This window comes from Cucumis sativus, chromosome 5 (assembly GCF_000004075.3).
Source record: "Cucumis sativus cultivar 9930 chromosome 5, Cucumber_9930_V3, whole genome shotgun sequence".
Classification (NCBI taxonomy): domain Eukaryota; kingdom Viridiplantae; phylum Streptophyta; class Magnoliopsida; order Cucurbitales; family Cucurbitaceae; genus Cucumis; species Cucumis sativus.
The window spans coordinates 8,805,987-8,824,796 of record NC_026659.2 but is presented as its reverse complement, the minus strand read 5'-3'; the positions used below and the strand labels follow the sequence as shown (position 1 = coordinate 8,824,796).

Below are 18,810 nucleotides of genomic sequence, written 5' to 3'. Positions count from 1 at the left end.
AGGTTCTCTTACCCGGGTAGAGCGACGAAGAGGAGTAGCCGGTGGCGATTCAGGAACATCATCGGAGACAGACGGTGGATCCGGATTTGCAGTAGCAGGTGAAGATTGTGCAAGCTCAGTATCCAAGGTGGGTTCAGAGAGAGGAAAAAGGTCAACAGATGTATTTGTAAAGAAAGATTGAGGACTAGAGAAAGAGGTGTGGAAGGAGGACAAACGAGAGAACATAGTGTGTTCCCAAAAGGTGACATGCCGAGATATCCGGAGTCGGTTGGAAAGAGGGTCCCAACAACGAAATCCTTTGTGTTCGGTGCCATAGCCAAGGAAACAACAGAGACGGGCACATGGTTCAAGCTTATTGTGTTCATGAGGATGTAAAATAACGAAGCAGGCACTACCAAAAACTTTGAGTTTAGAATAGTCGGGAGAAATACCATATAGTTTTTCGAATGGAGAGGTGTTTTGAAGAACAGAGGAAGGGAGACGATTGATTGTATATACTGATGTAAGGGCAGCTTCACCCAGAATTTTTCTGGACAAGAGGCAGAAAGAAGGAGGGCACGTACTGAGTCAAGAATGTGACGATGTTTGCGCTCAGCACGTCCATTTTGTTGAGAGGTATGAGGGCAAGAGCGCTGAACAATAGTGCCCTGTTGGGAAAGAAAAGAAAGAAGGATGGAATCTTTATATTCCAAAGCATTATCGGTGCGAAGAATTTTGATGGGAGAGGAAAATTGAGTGTGAATCATGTTAGCAAACTCAATATATGTGCGAGATAATTCAGAACGATGTTTTAGAAAGGAAATCCATGTAAATCGAGAGTAGTCATCAATGAATAAAACATAATAGCGATAACCATGAACAGTAGTAATTGGGGCAGGACCCCAAATATCAGAATGCACTAAATCAAAAGGTTTATCACATTTAGAGATGAATTGAGAAAAAGATAAGGCAGGTTGTTTAGCAAGTTTGCAATTCAAACAATTAAAAGGAACAAACTTAGTAAGATTATTCAAATTGTTAACAGAAATTAAATGGCGAAGTTTTTCAGAGGAAGCATGACCAAGACGAAAATGCCACTGATATGTGTCAGAATCAGTGACTGAAGTAGAGATGGAAGAAGGAGATGAAACCCGAAGTGATGTGAGCTCAAACAATCTTCCCACTTTGCGACCCGTTCCAATCGTCCGTCCGTCTGCGGATCCTAAACCTGACAACCATTGGGAGAAAATGAAACATTTAAGCCAAGATCACATAATTGACCAACAGACACTAGATTAAAGTCAGGTTAGGAACACAGTAAGTATGGGGAAGATGTAAACTGGGAGTATCAATGGTACCAGTATGAGAGATGTTCATACAATTACCATCAGCAGCATAAATAGGAGGTAAAGATTTTGTAGGGCTAGAAGTAGACATAAGAGAAGAGTCAGAGGTCATATGATTACAACAGGCAGAATCAAGAAGCCATCGATTACCTGATGAAACAACAAGAGTAGATGATGATGAAATTAGTTGATTCAATAAGCTCTGAAGATCACTTATCTGAATGAGGGATGAATCATCCGAGGTTGCAGCAACAACAGATGAGGAACCAGGTTTGGTAAAATTTTTCTCTTTTGTGGAAGTGCCAGGAGGTCGGGGTGGTCTGGTAGGGCAGTTATCCAGAATGTGACCATGTTTATGGCAGTACCTGCACTCTATTTTAGGACAGTTAATAAATTTGTGACCAGAGAGCTTACAATTCTTACAAAACATATTTGCGGCTCTGTATGTGCTGGCAAGGACAACATCAGATTGTTTAGTAGAGTTTATGCCAAGACGCTTTTCTTCAAACAAAATTTCTTGAATAGCTGCATCTAATGAGGGTAAGGGATTCCGGTGTAGTAAAGCAGCTCTAACAGATTCATATTCTGGACGTAATCCCATAAGGACTTTAATAAGGTGAAGATGATCTTTGCTGATGCTCGTTTGGTCAAGTTGAGTCCAAATGGGTTGAAGAACTGCCAAATATTCATTAACAGACTGACCAATATCTTGATTTAGATTTACAAGTGTATTGTGCAGTTGGTAATAATGGGCTAAACCAATAGACTTGAAGCGTGTAGACAAGAAATCCCATAATATTTTAGCATCATCAAAGGCATCAAACTGTGCATGTATAGCGGGAATAGAGGTGTTACCAAGCCAGGTGATAATTTGATGATTTTTACTGTCCCAGTCTTCGAGACGTTCAATGAATTTGTTATCCCCTTCCTTTGCAGTTGGTTTGGTGATGTCGCCAGTTACAATGCGCCATAGTTTTCTTCCAATAAGAAAACTTTTCATTTGATTTGCCCATGTGATATAATCTGTACCATCAAGTATTGTAGAAATGGGTCTAAAGATATGGTCTCTCTCCATTTTGATTTGAGGTTAACAATGAGGATTTTCGGCCGAGTTTTGACTGATTCGTGACTGGATTCGTCAGATCTGGGTTTTACTGTATTTTGCGACTGAGATTTGCAAGACTGGGATTCGTGACAGGTGAGCGTCTTCACGGCTGGGTCGCGGCGACTGGATTCAGGGGTTCACGGCTGGGTCGCGGCGACTGGATTACAGAATACGGATAGAGGGTCACGACTGTGAACGGAGACAAACAATTGAAGACAAACGACTGAAAGATTCGTCAGATCTGGTGGGCGGCGTCGGACGGTAGACGTCATCTTGCACTCACGACTGGAAGAGAAGTCGCATGCGGCTTGGAACGACAGAGGAACGTATCTCAGCGGCGTAGACTGGAGACAGATCAGAGCGGCGTAGATTGGCGCTTCGCGGATGGAGACAGATCGGAGCGGAAATGAACAGATCGAAGCGGATGGAATGTATCTCAGCGGCGTAGACTGGAGACAGATCGGAGCGACATAGATTGGCGCTTCGCGGATGGAGACAGATCAGAGCGGAAATGAACAGATCGAAGCGGATGGACACCTGCGATGCCGAGGCTGCGAATAATCGGCGCGACACCGATGCTGTGGTGGAATGGGTGCGAGGCGCGATGAAGATGCGGGATGGAGACGATTCGGGACGCAGCTCTTCCTGGAGTTAACAGAGACTCGACGGTTCACGGGTGGTTGGCGGTGGCGGCGACGGCGACGATTGAGATAGATCTAGGGTTTTCAGTCTCTGATACAATGTAAGAGAATATGCTGGAGAATATTCCTTTTGTATTTTATTGATAAATGTTCTGTAATTTACAAGAGTATGAAATGATGCATAAATAGCTAATTTACCCAAATTAAATAAGGAATGTAGTATAATTAGCCTAATGTAATGTAATTAGCCTAATTTATAGAATTTACATTAATAGAGAAAATTGGCAAATTGACATTTTTTTAATGGATTTATGATTTGGAATAAAATTTAAAAATTTTATAATGTTTTTTTAATCAGGATGATAATTTTTTTATTTTGTGTTTTTCTTTGAGAAAATGAAATATAGTTTCTCATTTATTTATTTGTTTTGGAATGAAGAAAGGGAATACCAAACTCCTCAACCAACTCTTAATTCATTTATTTGTTTGATAAATATGTTGTCTACCATCTTTCAACTAAACTCTCTCTCCTCCAATTTTTTCTTCTTTAAGTAGATCTTGTATTTGTTATACTTTGTCGTTCATTTCTGTCATGTTTTCTAGTGAAATATATTATCTACGATATTTTAACTAAACTATATTTTCATCCGTTTTTTCTTCTTCCCTCAAATCTTTTCGAGTGAGTTCATATTTTTTTCATCTTTTATATTATGTCCAATTATCATCTTATATAACGTTGTTTTTTCTTTTTTTTTTTGTATCAAACACACATTAGAATGTATTTTTAAAATGATTATTAGAATGAATTTTTAGGTATTTCAATTGATTTTTCTTACCTTAGTAAAGATTAATTTTGTTCATTTTGAGAGGAATATGGTTTTAATTTATAACGATTATATTACATCCAAATTTGCAATGTTTTTATCATATATTTAAAGACCATTTTAGATTTTTTTTAAGTATATGAAGTTGGTTTCAGTTTCCATGTTTATTCCTTATATACCGAGGAATATTGTGTATAATACGTTACAAGGACATAATAATATTGTATATAATACGTTACAAAATGTCGTTTCAAGAGTTACACAATAGTTCATAAAAATTCTATTTTCTAAACCAACCATGTATATTGTTCATAATTTTCTTTGAATTGCAGCTGAATATATTACATTCATCGGACAATATTATTTTTATATTTAAAATTTTGTTTCTAAATTGACACATTAGATTTTTCATATTATTCATTTAAGTCAATTTAAAACTACACATTCAATATACTTAGCATACGAAAAACTCGATATATACAATATGTGAAACAAATATATTACAATCATTACAACTAATTTTATTATATAGTATATTATTGGATCAAATTAATTGGAAATTCATAATATATCATGCGTTATATAGAACATTATTACACTTTTATTATATAATAATATAAGTTATACATATACGAAATAATTAAATATACATGAGAAATTACGTAAAATATATATCTTACGATCATGTAACTTACTAAAAATCTATAATTGTTATAATTATATTTGAAGTAAACATGATATACATTTGAAATTAATAACTAAACCAAATAAGTTGACGGATACAACAATTTTACAATATATAATCTTATATATCAAACAATATATGAGATATATTTTTACTTTTCAATATGTTTATCAACACAAAATATAAATCATCGTATATTTTCGAAAAACTAAAGAATTTGTAGAATAAAAAAAATGTACCTAACTCGAGCAACAATAAAAACATATGAATTGAAAAAATGTAAAAATCCATATAACAATGACAAATAAATGAAAATAAATAGAAATTATATGAAAAAGAAAAAAATAAACCAAATACTTATAATAAAAAATAAATATGTAATATCCCACATCAAATCTCATACAACTAAATATTTATATATAGATATATTATCTCACGTTAAATACTCCAAACTAAAATGAATAATAAATATCGAAAGTCAAATTTTAAATTTTGTTTAGGAAATAATTTATTTTATTATTATTATATTAGTTTTTTTTAGTTATAATAACTGTTTGATTATTTATTATCGATTCATTTATATATTATTTTAAAAACAGTTGTTTCTAAAAATAATTCTTGTAATTGTTTTTAATTAGTTTGCTAAATGACTCCATAATCAACTATGCTCATTTTATATCCAAAATAAGGGAAGAGATTAATTATAAAAATATTATGACTATCAAATTGTTAAAAATATACCAAAATTCTAGACTTTTATCAATTTTTATAATTATAAATAATAGTGAATCAGTTTGATATTTTTATTCATTTTACTCTATTTAATAAACTCACTCGACAAGATTATAATATAATAATATTTAATATTAATTTCATTACAAAGTAGAAAATTAATGGCCATAGTTTAGTAGTTTATTAAATCAATTAATTCATACCAAAATAAACTTAAGTGAAGCAACATTTTTTTAATACCTAAAAATAAAAAAGTTGATCTCCATCTCCGTAATGTGTAAATAAAAAATTAATTTATCCTATATATTTTGTAATGGTCATAATTGATTATTTAGTTTATTTAAAAATGTCATGTTACATGAAATATTTATATTAATCTCATTAGAAGAAAATAAAAATATAATTTACAAACGCAAAAATCTAATAACTTCATGCTACAATCTCATTCACAAATATCTGTAACTTTGAATAGGTAATGTTTAGCTTTTAAAAAACTAAAGTGTAGTTTTTAAAGAATGTTTTAGTTTAAATAAAAGTTATTTTATTGTTATATTTTTTGATAATTTTTATTAAATTTAAACCCAAAATTCTAAGCATATGTTAAAATATGATCAAAATTGAAGTGAAAGCTTAAATAAAATGATGTGAAGTGAAGACATAATTAAAACATATTTAAAGAAGAAAGACATTAGGATGATAATTAATTAATTTAGGTTATTAAAAGTGTATTTTTAGAATATAAAAGGAAAGAAAAAAGAATTATTAATAATTTTAAAACGTATAAAAACGGCAGAAACACACACACACACACAGCCCCTTAAATTGCATCTCAACCATTCTCTTTGCCTCTTTGGCCTTTCCTTTCTCAATTAGGGATTTTTCCCCCAAATCCTCTCATCATACTCACTCTTCTCCTTCTCCTTCTCCTTCTCCTTCTCCTTCTCCTTCTCATGAATTTCACCTTCACACCACTCTTTTACACTCTCCTTCCCTTTAATCTTCCATAACAACACTTTCCTCCACTTCCACCTTCGTTTCTTTTTTTTGTCAATCGCCATCGCGGTTGCCTCTATTATTTTCTTAATTTTGTTTTCTGGTCCTTTTTAGATCAGAATCGCTACTGCGATTATTTGATTTTTTGGGATTCTTCGGGTGTTGTTGGATCTGTGAACAAAGCGATCTTCTGGGTTCTTTTTTTTTTTTTTTTTTTGGATCGCTATGGTAGGAGGCGGGCCTCAAGTTCTTGAACAACCACCGCAGTCTTTGCCTCAATCCACATCTGCTGCTGAAGAGGAGGCTATTAAGAGGAATACAGACTGTGTTTACTTTCTTGCTTCTCCTTTGACTTGTAAAAAGGTTTTGTTTTTACTCTAATTTTCCTTGATTCCACCCCCTTTCCCCCCTTAAATTTCGAATTATTTTGATCCCTCTTCTGAATTTTTTCTTATTGAATAAGATCTGTGTACGTTAAGATCCTAGGATTTAGCTACTGGTGAAAAATTAGGATTTAGAAATTTTGCTTTTTTCAATGCACTTGTTGTTTGTTTTTCCCCAAATCACTAGGGATTTAATTAAATTCATCCGTTTTCTTCTCAAGTGTTTTTGTTGTCAATTTCACACTTTCTAGGGTCAAATTGTGCATTGTATGACTTGGGGAAGGATGTTTGTTTTTGATTGATGGTCATGTGTGTGTGAGTGTGTAGATGTGTGAAAATCTGTGGCTGGAGTTCTACTGCTGGTACTCATTTACGATAATAATTGAATGCGTTGCAATGGCATTTAAATGTAAGGTGTGATTGTTGTAGAATATTTCCTCAACGTTTTTCATGTGTTCCTACTTACAAGTTTCCTTATACTCGGGATTTAGTACTGGAACATGATGCGTTAATTGATTTTCTTAATTCTTGTCAGATGTGTTTAGCATGTTTTAAAACCCTTGTAGATGCATATTCCTATACTTCTATCAAACTCATTGGATTTTCTTTCTCTTTTGTCCTCTAAGTATTATTCTGGTAACCCTAAATTGGAAACATCTGATTTATGTAATAGTAATATAGCTATGTTTATGAATAAAGAATTTACAACGGTCTTTGCTTCTCATCCCGATTTAGAGTTTACCTATTATACTTGTTGGCCCTTTTAGTATAAGTTGGCCGTTTCATTAATTCACTTTTCTTTGCATTTAGATAATCGATGTAAGTGTTAGCTAGTTTGATTCCCAAATCCTAAAAATCAAGACAGTTATTTTTCAATTACGATGTTTTATGAGAACATCGGGGAGCCATATGCTTGTTGAAAATACGCCATGGACACAATTAGATGTATCATTGATGTTGAATTTGTAAGTAATATCTTTTTATGTAATTTCCAACAGGGGAGTGAATGTGAGTATCGTCACAGTGAATATGCCCGGGTCAATCCTAGGGATTGCTGGTTCTGGTTAAATGGTAACTGCTTGAATCCAAAATGTTCATTCAGACATCCAGTAAGTTCTGTTCTCTTGCTTTGTAGCAACTGTTTATTTTCTTTAGTATATATATTTTGTATTTAAGCATTTTTGTTTCAAGCGTAAGTTGATTGATTTTCATCTCTCCCTCGTATTCTCTTGTTATTATTCTCTTTTAGCCTTTGGATGGCTTGGTAGGAACTCCTCATTCAACAACTCCGAGTTCTCAGATTCCTTCTCAAACTGCAGCAATTCCCTCTACTCCTGTCAACTCGAGTAAACAAGCAGTCCCCTGCATTTTTTTCCAGAAGGGTCTATGTCTGAAAGGAGATCGATGTGCATTCTTGCATGGACCTCCTTCAGTTCAAACAAACAAAGTGCCTCAGATGGGAGCAAATGCCCAAGCTGGCGAGCCACCAAGTGTCAAGAAAGTTTCTGGTGGTACCCAAAGGAGCAGCCAAGAACAGAAGATTCCTCAAGCTAATTTTTTGAAGTCAATTAGTGGTTCATCTGTTAAAATTGCAACGAAAGATGAAACTGTGCCGTCAAAGATTGGAAAACTCAATGAGAAGAGCATACCACCTGCAGAAATGGCTGATGGTGGTTCAAGGTACAAGACTACAAATGCTCTTCCAACTATAAATGAGTGTTCACTAAGTAGAGCCAATCGACTGCAACAGAGTCATGTAATAGATGATCATGGATTACAGAATGGTAAGGATGCTGATGAGTTTTTGAAGGAGTCGTCTCCAGGTTTTGATGTTCTTGTCGATGATGAGCTTAGAGGCTCTGGTTATTATGGCAGTGAAGAACAGTATGGGAGGTCAAGAGGTCACGAGGGAGGAAATATGACTTCTATGAATGATTATGACATCAATCATTCTGCTGATTATAAAATGATGGGTGATGTTGATCATGATGTTTATAATGATGTAACAGACTATGACTACGAAAGTAGGCAAGGGGGGCAGTATGGTTGGGACCATCGTAGGACCTCGTCTGATAAGCTGTCTTTGAGCTCTGCCCAGATGGAAAGAAGGATCTTCCCGAAATCTAACAGTCCAGAACATGTTCAGAATGTGGATTTACGTCACCGTTTAAACAAGCAGAGAAGGGGAAATGGTTTGAGATCTGTGATCAATAATGAAAATGCTGCTAGTCGCCCTGAAGAAAGGAATTATCGCTCTTCTAGGAGAGATTCTCACTCCTCTCAAGAAAGCACTGTGAGTAACCGTCTCCGAGGTAGGATAAAGCTTCCAAGGATACCATCACCAGTTAGGAGTAGTGATATACGGCCAGAAAGAGATTTGAACCGGGGAAGACCCTGGGGAAGATCGTCACCAGGGAGGTCACAGTCCTTGTCTAATCAGGGAAGCAATAGAGATGAAATAAAAGGCAGACTGGAAGAAGATTATAACAATGAGCGTAGAACCTTTAATGGTTTTAATTCTAGAAGAGAGAGAACGGATGGAACATCTGACTTTGCTGCTCCAAAAAGTCTGGCTGAGCTGAAAGGCGACAAGCACATTGTTAGCAAGGAGCAGCAAACCCTTGGCAAAAGAAAAGGCTTCGATATTGATCAATCAGGAGGCGAACTGTCGTTTGAAGGACCAAAGTCTCTCAGTGAGATTCTAAAAAGGAAGAGACAAGTTAAAGCCGCTGTTGATCTTCCTATAAATAATGCTGAAAGAGACAACAGTGAAAGATCAATGGAACGCTCCACTACTCACCAGTTGAAGCAAAGTGTTCTATCATCAACAGGCAAGGACGAAACAAATAGCCTTGACGGAGTCAAATCTGCTCCAGCTGAAACTTTTGTGCAAGAGGAAGAAAATATTGACGTACCTCATCGCCGTTCTTCTCAGCCTATGCATTCGGCCGATGACCACGGGATTGAAGCTTATGATGAAGGATTGGTGGAAGAGGACCAAGAGTATGAAGGAGATGATCAAAGAGATGATGGCGAATATGAATACGAGCAAGTGGATGACGGGGAATACACATACGAGGAGGGCGATAACATAGATCCTGAAGAAGAGTACATGGATGACGAAGATGGTGATGATTTTGCCAAGAAGATTGGCGTCATGTCATGATCATGATCACGATCACAATGGCAGCACAGATCAGACATGCTCTTGCTATGAACATTTTGTTTCTGAGGACTTGCATGTGGTCAGTTCAAAGATATTGAGCATTGTATGTGGCTGCGATGGATAAAACCTTCTAGACCATCAGCAATTCAGCTTATTGGAAATTCCTCTTGTATTACTTAGAAGAACCCTCCTTTATTTTTAATTTTTAATTATTATTATTATTATTATTATTTTTTTTTTTATGTTTTGAATTATATTTTAATCCTGATTTGAATGGGGAGATGATGTTGGGTTTGGCTGAGGCATTTTAGTTGTGCTCTCCAAGTTGAAACAAAGTAAAAAGTATGGTTGTAACAGTAGGAAGTTAAAATAAGAAAATTGATGATATTCTCAAGCATCTTTCAACATCAACATCCCATTATCTAACCTCTCTCTCTCTGTTTTTTTTTTGGTGTGTATTTGTATATTTTGCTCATTTCTGTCTTTTCATTATTTACTCTTTCCTTTTTCTTTTCTCTTTTTGTGGGGTTGAGACTTGATAATACAACCCACACTCTTTCTTTTGACCTTTTACTTCTAGTACTAAACCTTTTCTCTTCACTGTTTTTTCTACACTCAATTTGGAAACAGTGATGATAAGAATTTTCCACTTTTCATTGTGTTGGATTCTGTTTTGATCAAATTATTGAATTTGACTATTACAACTGAATTATTTTCAATTGGAATATTTCGTCTTTATTTCAAATTTTTATTGTCATTTTAATGCATAACTATTTTCAATGTATATATATATCTATTAATGGAAATTTTCTGTTTCCTTCAAATCACTTTCCTTTGTTTTTGTTGAGCTACTCTTAATTCTTTTTTACTATTTTCTTGGGGTTTTCTTGAATTTATGCCTACAAAGGTACACTCGAATCTTTTTTACTTCCTTACTCGAATCTACTTCTTTAAGAGTAACCGTTGAAGAATATTTTTGTTCTTGTGTGTTAAATTGTAAATCCTTCCCATATATATACAACGGAAGTTATCTATATATATATATATATATATATATTTTAATCTATTCACATGGACAACTTTTAATTTTTCAAAATTACCCCAAACTATCGTTTTCATTTGAACTCTTTTGAATGGTCATTTCCTTGTCTTTTGCCATTAACCGGACCAATTGCCTCCTAATTTTTTTTATGATTGTATTAGGGGTGAGTATTGGTAGGTTGAAGTCGCTTTTATGATCAAACTTCCACTAAACGACTATGGTGGATTTAGTAAATGTATAAAATCGACTTTAACTGTTGAGGAGTAAAAGTCGATCAATTAATTTTACTCTTTGATTTTTTTAAAAAAATTTGTCGATTTAAAATTTTCTCAAATTGACACTAACTGACCCCCTCCTCCTTCGTCAAAATGACATCTGTTCGATCGATCAATTTGGACTTTTGGTATATTGTGTTGAATTTTATGTCTTAATTTGTAATCATATTTTGTTTTATTTTTCAATGAAGTGGTTATGAAGAATTATTCGTGAAATAGTATACTATTGAATCCAATAAACTAAGGTTTCGAGGTAATCTTGTATAAACTTGAACTTTATGTATAGACACAAACATGAGTCAAGTTCGAATATATAGCTAAAACGCTCTATAGTATGTGAATAAGATTGAGTACCTTGTTTTGAGGACACTATGAATACAAGATGTTTTGTAGTTAGTACAAATGATATGATCCCAAATTTATTCATGTAAAGTTTACATATGATCGAATCGTGAAATAGTCACTTTTACGTTATAACACTGTTTAATGTTTAAAACTGTTTATTTCTTTCTATTTATGACTTAGGTAACTAAATCTTAATCCTAAGCTAACTATGAACTCCTGTTCATACATGATTATCCTTAAGCTTGCATAGATGACGAAAAATCATTAGCACTAGCCCAATAAGCATTATGTTATCTTTTTGACCCTTAACCTCAAATTAATTAATTAATATTTTGATGATAACAAATCTAATTTTTTTATTAACAGATTTATTGTTTTGAATAGTCCATAACATAGAGCTTGGAACAGTGATTTTGACACGTCTCGAATCACCAAAATTGGAGTTCAAATAAGGAAAATATTGTTAAAAGAAGCTTGTTCACATGAGATTTTTGGATAAGTTTGATTCATGGAGTTGAACTTGTGTTGATGTTGTATTTATGTTGATTTGATGCGATGCAGTTTGATCTCTAGTATTTGATCCTCTAAATCTCTCTCGGTTGGATGCTTACGCTTGATTTGAGGAAGCAGAGCACGTGATGTTCTTGAAGTTGGAGTCTTGGAAGAAAGCTCGTATCTTCAAAGGAGCTTCAATATTTGATGATGGTCTTCTAGCTCTTGGGAGAATTCTCTTAAGTCTCTGGACGAGCAAACAGGTGTCCGAGGCCGGGTGTGACAACTTGGTATCAGAGTAATGAAGTTCCTAGGGAACAGAGCACTAAAAGTCAAAGTAAGTTTTCAAATAAAATTGTGTTTTCAATAAAGTTGTCTGGCATGCAACGTATGTAAGCAGCAATCGAGACACAATCTTGCCAAAAATCTATGTAAGTATTTTCTATTGTTATTTCAAGCACTAAAACAAGAAAATGTATGTTATTACTCACTGATTCATGGAAAACAATAACGTAAGAGGACGTCTAGAACTTTATGGAGTAGAAAAGTATGATGGTTCAATATATCCTACCGAGGGAAAAGAGTGGATGCATAGGGTACGAGAGTGCTTTGAAATAATAGGTTGTGATGAGGATATTAAAGTAATAATAGTTGAAACCATGCTCATAGATGATGCAAAAGAATGATGGTTTACACTGAAGGAAGATTTGGCTGAGGAAGCTAAATAGAATTGAGATGTGCTCCAAAGTATGTTTGAAAGGGAATACTTTTCCAAGCACTACTGGAAGGTATGATTGAGAGAAATGAAGGAAGAAAGTAAACAAGAGTCAGTAGGATCTTGTTCTGAAGAAGGAGAAGTTACTTCAAAATTGGAGAGAAAGAGGCAGTGTTATAAGTGTAAGAAGTTTCACAGATGAAAGTGTGTTACCGATGAAATTGAATGTTACTTATGTTGTCAAAGAGGACAACATAAGAATAACTGTTTAGCATTTAGTCTGAATAGACAAGTAGAGATGGAGGTAGTCTTTGCAGCTCCATCTATTAGACGACAATTAGCGGCATCGATTAAGAGAAAAGATAAGCTTTGTTAGGTTATCTTAATGAAAAAGAAGAAAAGTACTAAGTGTAAAGAGATGGTGCTTATGTATGTAAGGAAAACTTATGAAGTTAATAAATAAAAAGTATGTTTGTAAATAATTACTTTTTATTTATTAAATAGTTGGACTAAGATTTGAAAGTTAAGAATACTAAGAATGTTTATGATTGCAGGAAAATAAGAATGTCTCACCATACCAGAAAAAGAAAAGCAAAAGTACGAGCAATACCCATGGAGGAGGATAAAACTTTAGAAAGTGAGTCAAGTACGAGACATGACAAAATTGATGAACAAAGCTATAGGCTGATGTTTCAGAGATTCATGGAGTCAAATGGGAACAATGCAAATTAGGACTAAAAAGAAACATAGCATCGAAAGATTGAAATCTTTAGGTGCTACAATTTTTTAAGGATCCAAAGATCCGGCTGACGCAAAAGCATAGTTGAATATGTTGAAAGAAGTGTTTTAAAGTGATGGACTGTCTCAAAAAGAAGAAGGTCAAGTTAGCAACTTTTCTACTGCAAAAAGAAGCAGAGGGATGGTGGGTTTCAATTAAAACTAGAGAAGAGATACAAATACCATGAGCTCGATAGTATTTTGAGGAATATTTGAAAATAAATATTATCCTAAGGTCTATTGTAAAACAAAGAGGGATGAATTCCTAAGATTAAGATAAAATTCATTGTTAGTGGCTATGTCTGTTTTTGTCCATGTCTTCATTACCAGGTGAGTATTTTCTTGTTCTTCTCTTTCACGACCATTTTACTTTTGTTATGTATTGCAAACATGTAGATTTTAATGCCATCAAAGGAAAGAATTGGAGCAAACAAAAGCTAGAAATTTATAAGTTTTTTATTTTTTTTCCCCTCTGCGACTACAAGAGAGCTTTTAAGAAATCTCCATTTTTTAACTTGCATCTACAGGACATTTATCTTAATTTGATAGTAGTTATTGCTGCTATACTCGCCTTATTGATAGATACAAAACATTTGTCTCTAGAGTCTGGCAGTACTTCCCTTTTGAATAGAAATAAAATTATTTTTCTACTTTAGCAAAAGGATTACTATGTAACCTAACTCAACAAATGGGTATTTGATATTTGAACATGTTGCTCAAACATTTTCTGGAACATATCGCAAGTTCTAGTGGGAATATATGGAGAGTATTTAGAGTAGTAGGAAAACCATAGTGGTGATTACAACCTAAATTATGAAACATGTGATAGAAAGGGAAACTAAAAAATTCGAATCAATCCACTTAAAAACGAAGATAAATATGGATTACTACAAGCTCAAATCCAATTTAAATGTATTCTAAATAGTTTGTGATCCTTTGAGACTTTAACTAGAGGTTAACTTTCAAAATCGAATTAGTCATTTTCACTTAGCTAAAGGTTAACTTTTTTTTTTTTTTTTTTTAATATAGAACTTCATAAAATAATTATCATAATTTGTATTAAAGAAAATTTAATATCAAATGTCATGATAGAAGAGATCTTACTATTTTGAAAATGTTCACCATAAAATAAAATAGACAAATACAAAAATTTACTGAAAGTGTGGAATGAATTAAGACAATACTAATTTTTCATTTTTCTTTCCTCAAATATCATAATAGGTCTCACTTTTTTCTCTTCTTTTGAAATATCACAATAGGTTCCCATTTCTATACATGTTCTTCTTTTGAGACTTAGAAAGAAAAGTCTTTAAGAATTGAATTGGAGGTGATATTTTGTGGCAATTGTAGGCAATTGTTATTTGGCTTTTCATCCATTATTTGTGTGATATTTTGCAATTTGTATAAGATTTTGATTCTAACACTTGGATTTCTAACTTAGGTACTTTATGCATTGTACTCTATTATGGATCGAAGTTGGATAAATTTAAGAGATCAAGCTTGTAGTGAATATTCTGATGGTGTTGCTAATTTTTGCACAATTGCAACAAATCATTTAGACGAAGAGGGAAGAATAAGATGTTCTTGTTCAAATTATGTGAACGTCAATTGGAATAGATTAGACGTCGTAGAATGCCATTTGTATAAATATGGTATGTCCCGACTTATAGACGATGGACATTCCATGGAGATACAATTGGTATTTCTCCATTTTTAAGATCTAATTCAAGGTTTCTAGGTGCAACGTTTTCCAATTTAAGTGAACGTAGAGAAGATAATGTAAATCTTAGAGAAAACATTGGAGTTAGAGATACTATGGATAGTGAGATACTGGAGATGATTAATGATCTACATGGGTCAATGTTTGAAGAAACTACAAGAGAATCAAACGAGCAAGATGAGTCCAATAGAATAAGTGGAATGTTTCCTGTAATAGAAGAGGAGTTATATCCGAGATGTCTAAAGTTCACTTCATTTAATTTTTTAGTGAAACTTAGGCATATTAAGGTGCTTAATCGTTGGAATGACAAATCCTTTGATATGTTGCTCGAATTATTAAATGAAACCTTTACAGATGGTGTGAAGCTACCTGCCTCCTACTATGAACCTAAGAAAAAACTATGTGACCTAGGGATGAGATATGAAGCAATCCATGTGTGCAAATTTGATTGTGCTTTATTTTGGAAAGATTATGCATCACTTGACAAATGTCCACATTGTGGAGAGTCTAGATATAACTTGAATGATAGAAAGGGGAAACAAATTCCACAAAAGGTGCTAAGATATTTTCCACTAAAGGAAAGGTTGCAAAGATTATTTATTTCAAAACATACCATAGAGGATATGAGGTGCCACAAAGATAAGAGGTGTGAAACTGAAGGCATACTTCGGTATCCTGCTGATGCTAAGAGTTGGAAACATTTTAATGAGCTAGTATCCTTGTTTTGCTTTAGACGCTTGAAATGTCAGATTAGCATTTGGAAATATGAGCACATCATACAACATGTGGCCAGTTATAGTCATTCCATACAACTTGCCTCCTTGGAAGTGTATAAAAGCATCATTCACTTTTCTATCTTTACTCATCCTTGGTTCAAGGTCTCTTGGTATAGAACCGGGTTGTGGGACCAGAATGGTAGAGAAAAGAGAGAGAGTGATGGAATTAGGAGGAAGAACTTTTGTTGAGATTATTGAGAATGAAAGAGTATTTGGTTTATTTTGTAATTCCAAATTAAAAACTAAAATTTCCAAAAACAACTAAAAAAAAAGGTTTTTTTTAATCACATTTGTAATTCACCATTTTTAATAAGCAAACTACATGTAAGAATGCATGCAATGAACTTCTCATTCTCAACACTGGGCATACCACCAACTGTGTCTTATATGCATGAAGCCACTTGCAAATCACATGTAATGAGCTTGCCAAATCTCAACAACTTAGTCTAAGAACAATATGGTAATTTAACACTTAAATCAAAGTCAAATTTTGACTTTTTCAAATCAAAAGTCAACATTTTGACATTTTTCCATTTCTCCATCTTGACTAATTTTGAAATCTTGAGCATTAATCCACATTCATTTTTTTATAAAATTCAAATCTCATTTAAATATAAAGTAGTCAAAGTTTGGTTTTTCAAATTTAAAAGTCAATACTTTGACTTTTCACAACTTTAACAATTTTCATCAATTTCAAGCTTCCGAATATGAATCTATATTCATATTTTCAATATTTAAATCACAATTAAACATAAATCTCTATCTTAAATTTATAATCGACGCCTACATATATTCCTTAGTTGTTGTCTCTCTTTACATAATTCAAACAATTCGAATTATTCCAACAAAAACGTTTTAAGTTAATTCCTTATGAGCTAGTTGGTATGATGTGACTTCATAGGACTAAAGGCAGCAGCAGTTTCAGAGGAATAGAATTTTTTCGCCAAAAACTGCCTATAAAAGTACTTCATCCCCCACCACACAAAGGGGGAGGGGGGTTGCATGGGCCAACTAAGCACCTGAATGGGTCGGCATGAACCAAAACCTAGAGGGTCGGTGGTAAGGATTAACCTAACCACCGATTGTACAACACTTCTATATCTTTTTCGATCATATTGTAACATGAAAGCTTAGAGTTTGAGAGGAAAAGAGTCATGTCCCACTCCTCTATCTTGTATTTCACTTTCTTTCTCTTACAATTTTATTATTTCTTTACACTGTATTTAGTTATATTGTCTAATGGTTGAAGGCCTTCATTCTCTAATACAATGTATATTTATACACTTTTCAATCCATCCATGTCTCTACTGTTCATCTGTCTTTATGTCATTAGTAGTTAGGTCTATGATGTACTTTCTTTAAGTAGTATGTATTTATACTGCTTGGTGTATTAGCTGAGCTATATGCCACACTTGGTTAGTGTATATTGCCATCTACTCGAGAGGGTGAGTAGCAAGGACATGGCTAACACACGTAAAGAAGAGTTTTCTTAACCTTGCTAGAGGACTTCCTTCATTTGTATTTTGAAAGGCAAATAAGTGTGGACCAAGACATCGAGAGGTTATTGTTCTTAAATGAGCACTCTAGGTATTACTAGATATAAACCATTTGGCCAATCCTAGTCATTTGGATTATGAGAGAAAATCAAGTGTGACGTTCAACGACTCCAAGAGGAGTGAACATTAAACATAAGATAGCTTGATGAGTTATATCCTAGTGAAGTGGTCATAGAACTTGCTCGCATGATAACATGAAACCTTCCTTCACCACCTTTTTAATGCAAGTTAGTTCGCTCAATCCTCTATTTTACCATAATTTATCACCATGTGCATGAGTCTTTAGGTGATTGTAAATAGTTTAAATTCTTTGTATACATTCTTTTACTGCAACCATCATAATGTCTAACTGATAAGTAGACACTAGAACAAATGTCTTGAAAAAATTCTCCGTGTTCAATCTTGGATCACCCAGGCAAACCTGCTATTTTTACTTGCACTTGGGTAGCAATAGAAAAACTTGTACTCAACGAGGACTTAGGTAAAACGCAATGCAAGAGGTACATAATGAGCATTTTGGATGCTATGATCATGACCCATGACTCATCGTCTAGAATTACATATGCAATACAGAAAGATAAGGTGAGCGCATTCTATGTGGTGAACCTACTTAATGATGTATTGCAATTTCATTGAACAAATGAACTACCATAAATAAGTCTCCAACCCTTTCACACACGTTGGAGGGATCCAACCAAGTTTTTGACACCATTGTCGGGGAATAAAGTCTAGATATTAGAGTAGAGTCTTACTTTGATCTTGGGCAGGACATTTGATCTTGGTGAATCATGCGATTAATTGAAAATCATGCAAAGAGGTTCAAGGTACCAAAGTAATATGTGATTGCTTGAACCAACCCCAATATCAGTGTATCTTTCGGCAGATGACCAAGAGAAATCTCAATGGATGCGATTGGTCACAAATGAAAATGAGAATCTCTAAAAAGTCATCAAGGAGAGTTTCCTCACATCAAGCTAATGAGATTCATGTTTCACTTAGCTAAGTGATAAGGACCAAGAAAGGTCATTTGAGCATTGCGATGAATGATTGAGAGCAAAGAATTATTGTGATGAGCAATCATGATGTAGAGAGTCATAATGCAAATGGTCTATGAAGTTCAGGCATGCAAATGGTCTTGTTACAAGCTTTTGTTGAGTCCATCATAAAATATCTCCATTTGAATGTAGTTAGGAATACCATTATGCAGGCAGTTTTCGACTAAGCGTTTAAATTAATTTTAGATACCACTTAGAGTTTT

General features: G+C 34.0%; 1 protein-coding gene across 1 annotated transcript; it reads left to right on the top strand.

Annotated features, from left to right (window-relative positions):
• Positions 1 to 6,119: 6,119 nt before the first annotated feature.
• Positions 6,120 to 10,265, top strand: LOC116403891 (zinc finger CCCH domain-containing protein 17-like). Its single transcript, XM_031885796.1, has 3 exons — positions 6,120 to 6,668; positions 7,687 to 7,797; positions 7,938 to 10,265. Exons 1-3 carry the CDS (start codon positions 6,531 to 6,533, stop codon positions 9,852 to 9,854), a joined length of 2,166 nt encoding a protein of 721 aa, XP_031741656.1. The 5' UTR covers positions 6,120 to 6,530; the 3' UTR covers positions 9,855 to 10,265.
• Positions 10,266 to 18,810: the final 8,545 nt, after the last annotated feature.

Bases quoted from the DNA above. Each gene is read 5' to 3' on its own strand.
- LOC116403891 (XM_031885796.1), top strand. From the start codon at position 6,531: ATGGTAGGAGGCGGGCCTCAAGTTCTTGAACAACCACCGCAGTCTTTG. The intron at 6,669-7,686 runs GTTTTGTTTTTA...AATTTCCAACAG, and splicing joins CTCCTTTGACTTGTAAAAAG to GGGAGTGAATGTGAGTATCG. The intron at 7,798-7,937 runs GTAAGTTCTGTT...ATTCTCTTTTAG, and splicing joins AATGTTCATTCAGACATCCA to CCTTTGGATGGCTTGGTAGG.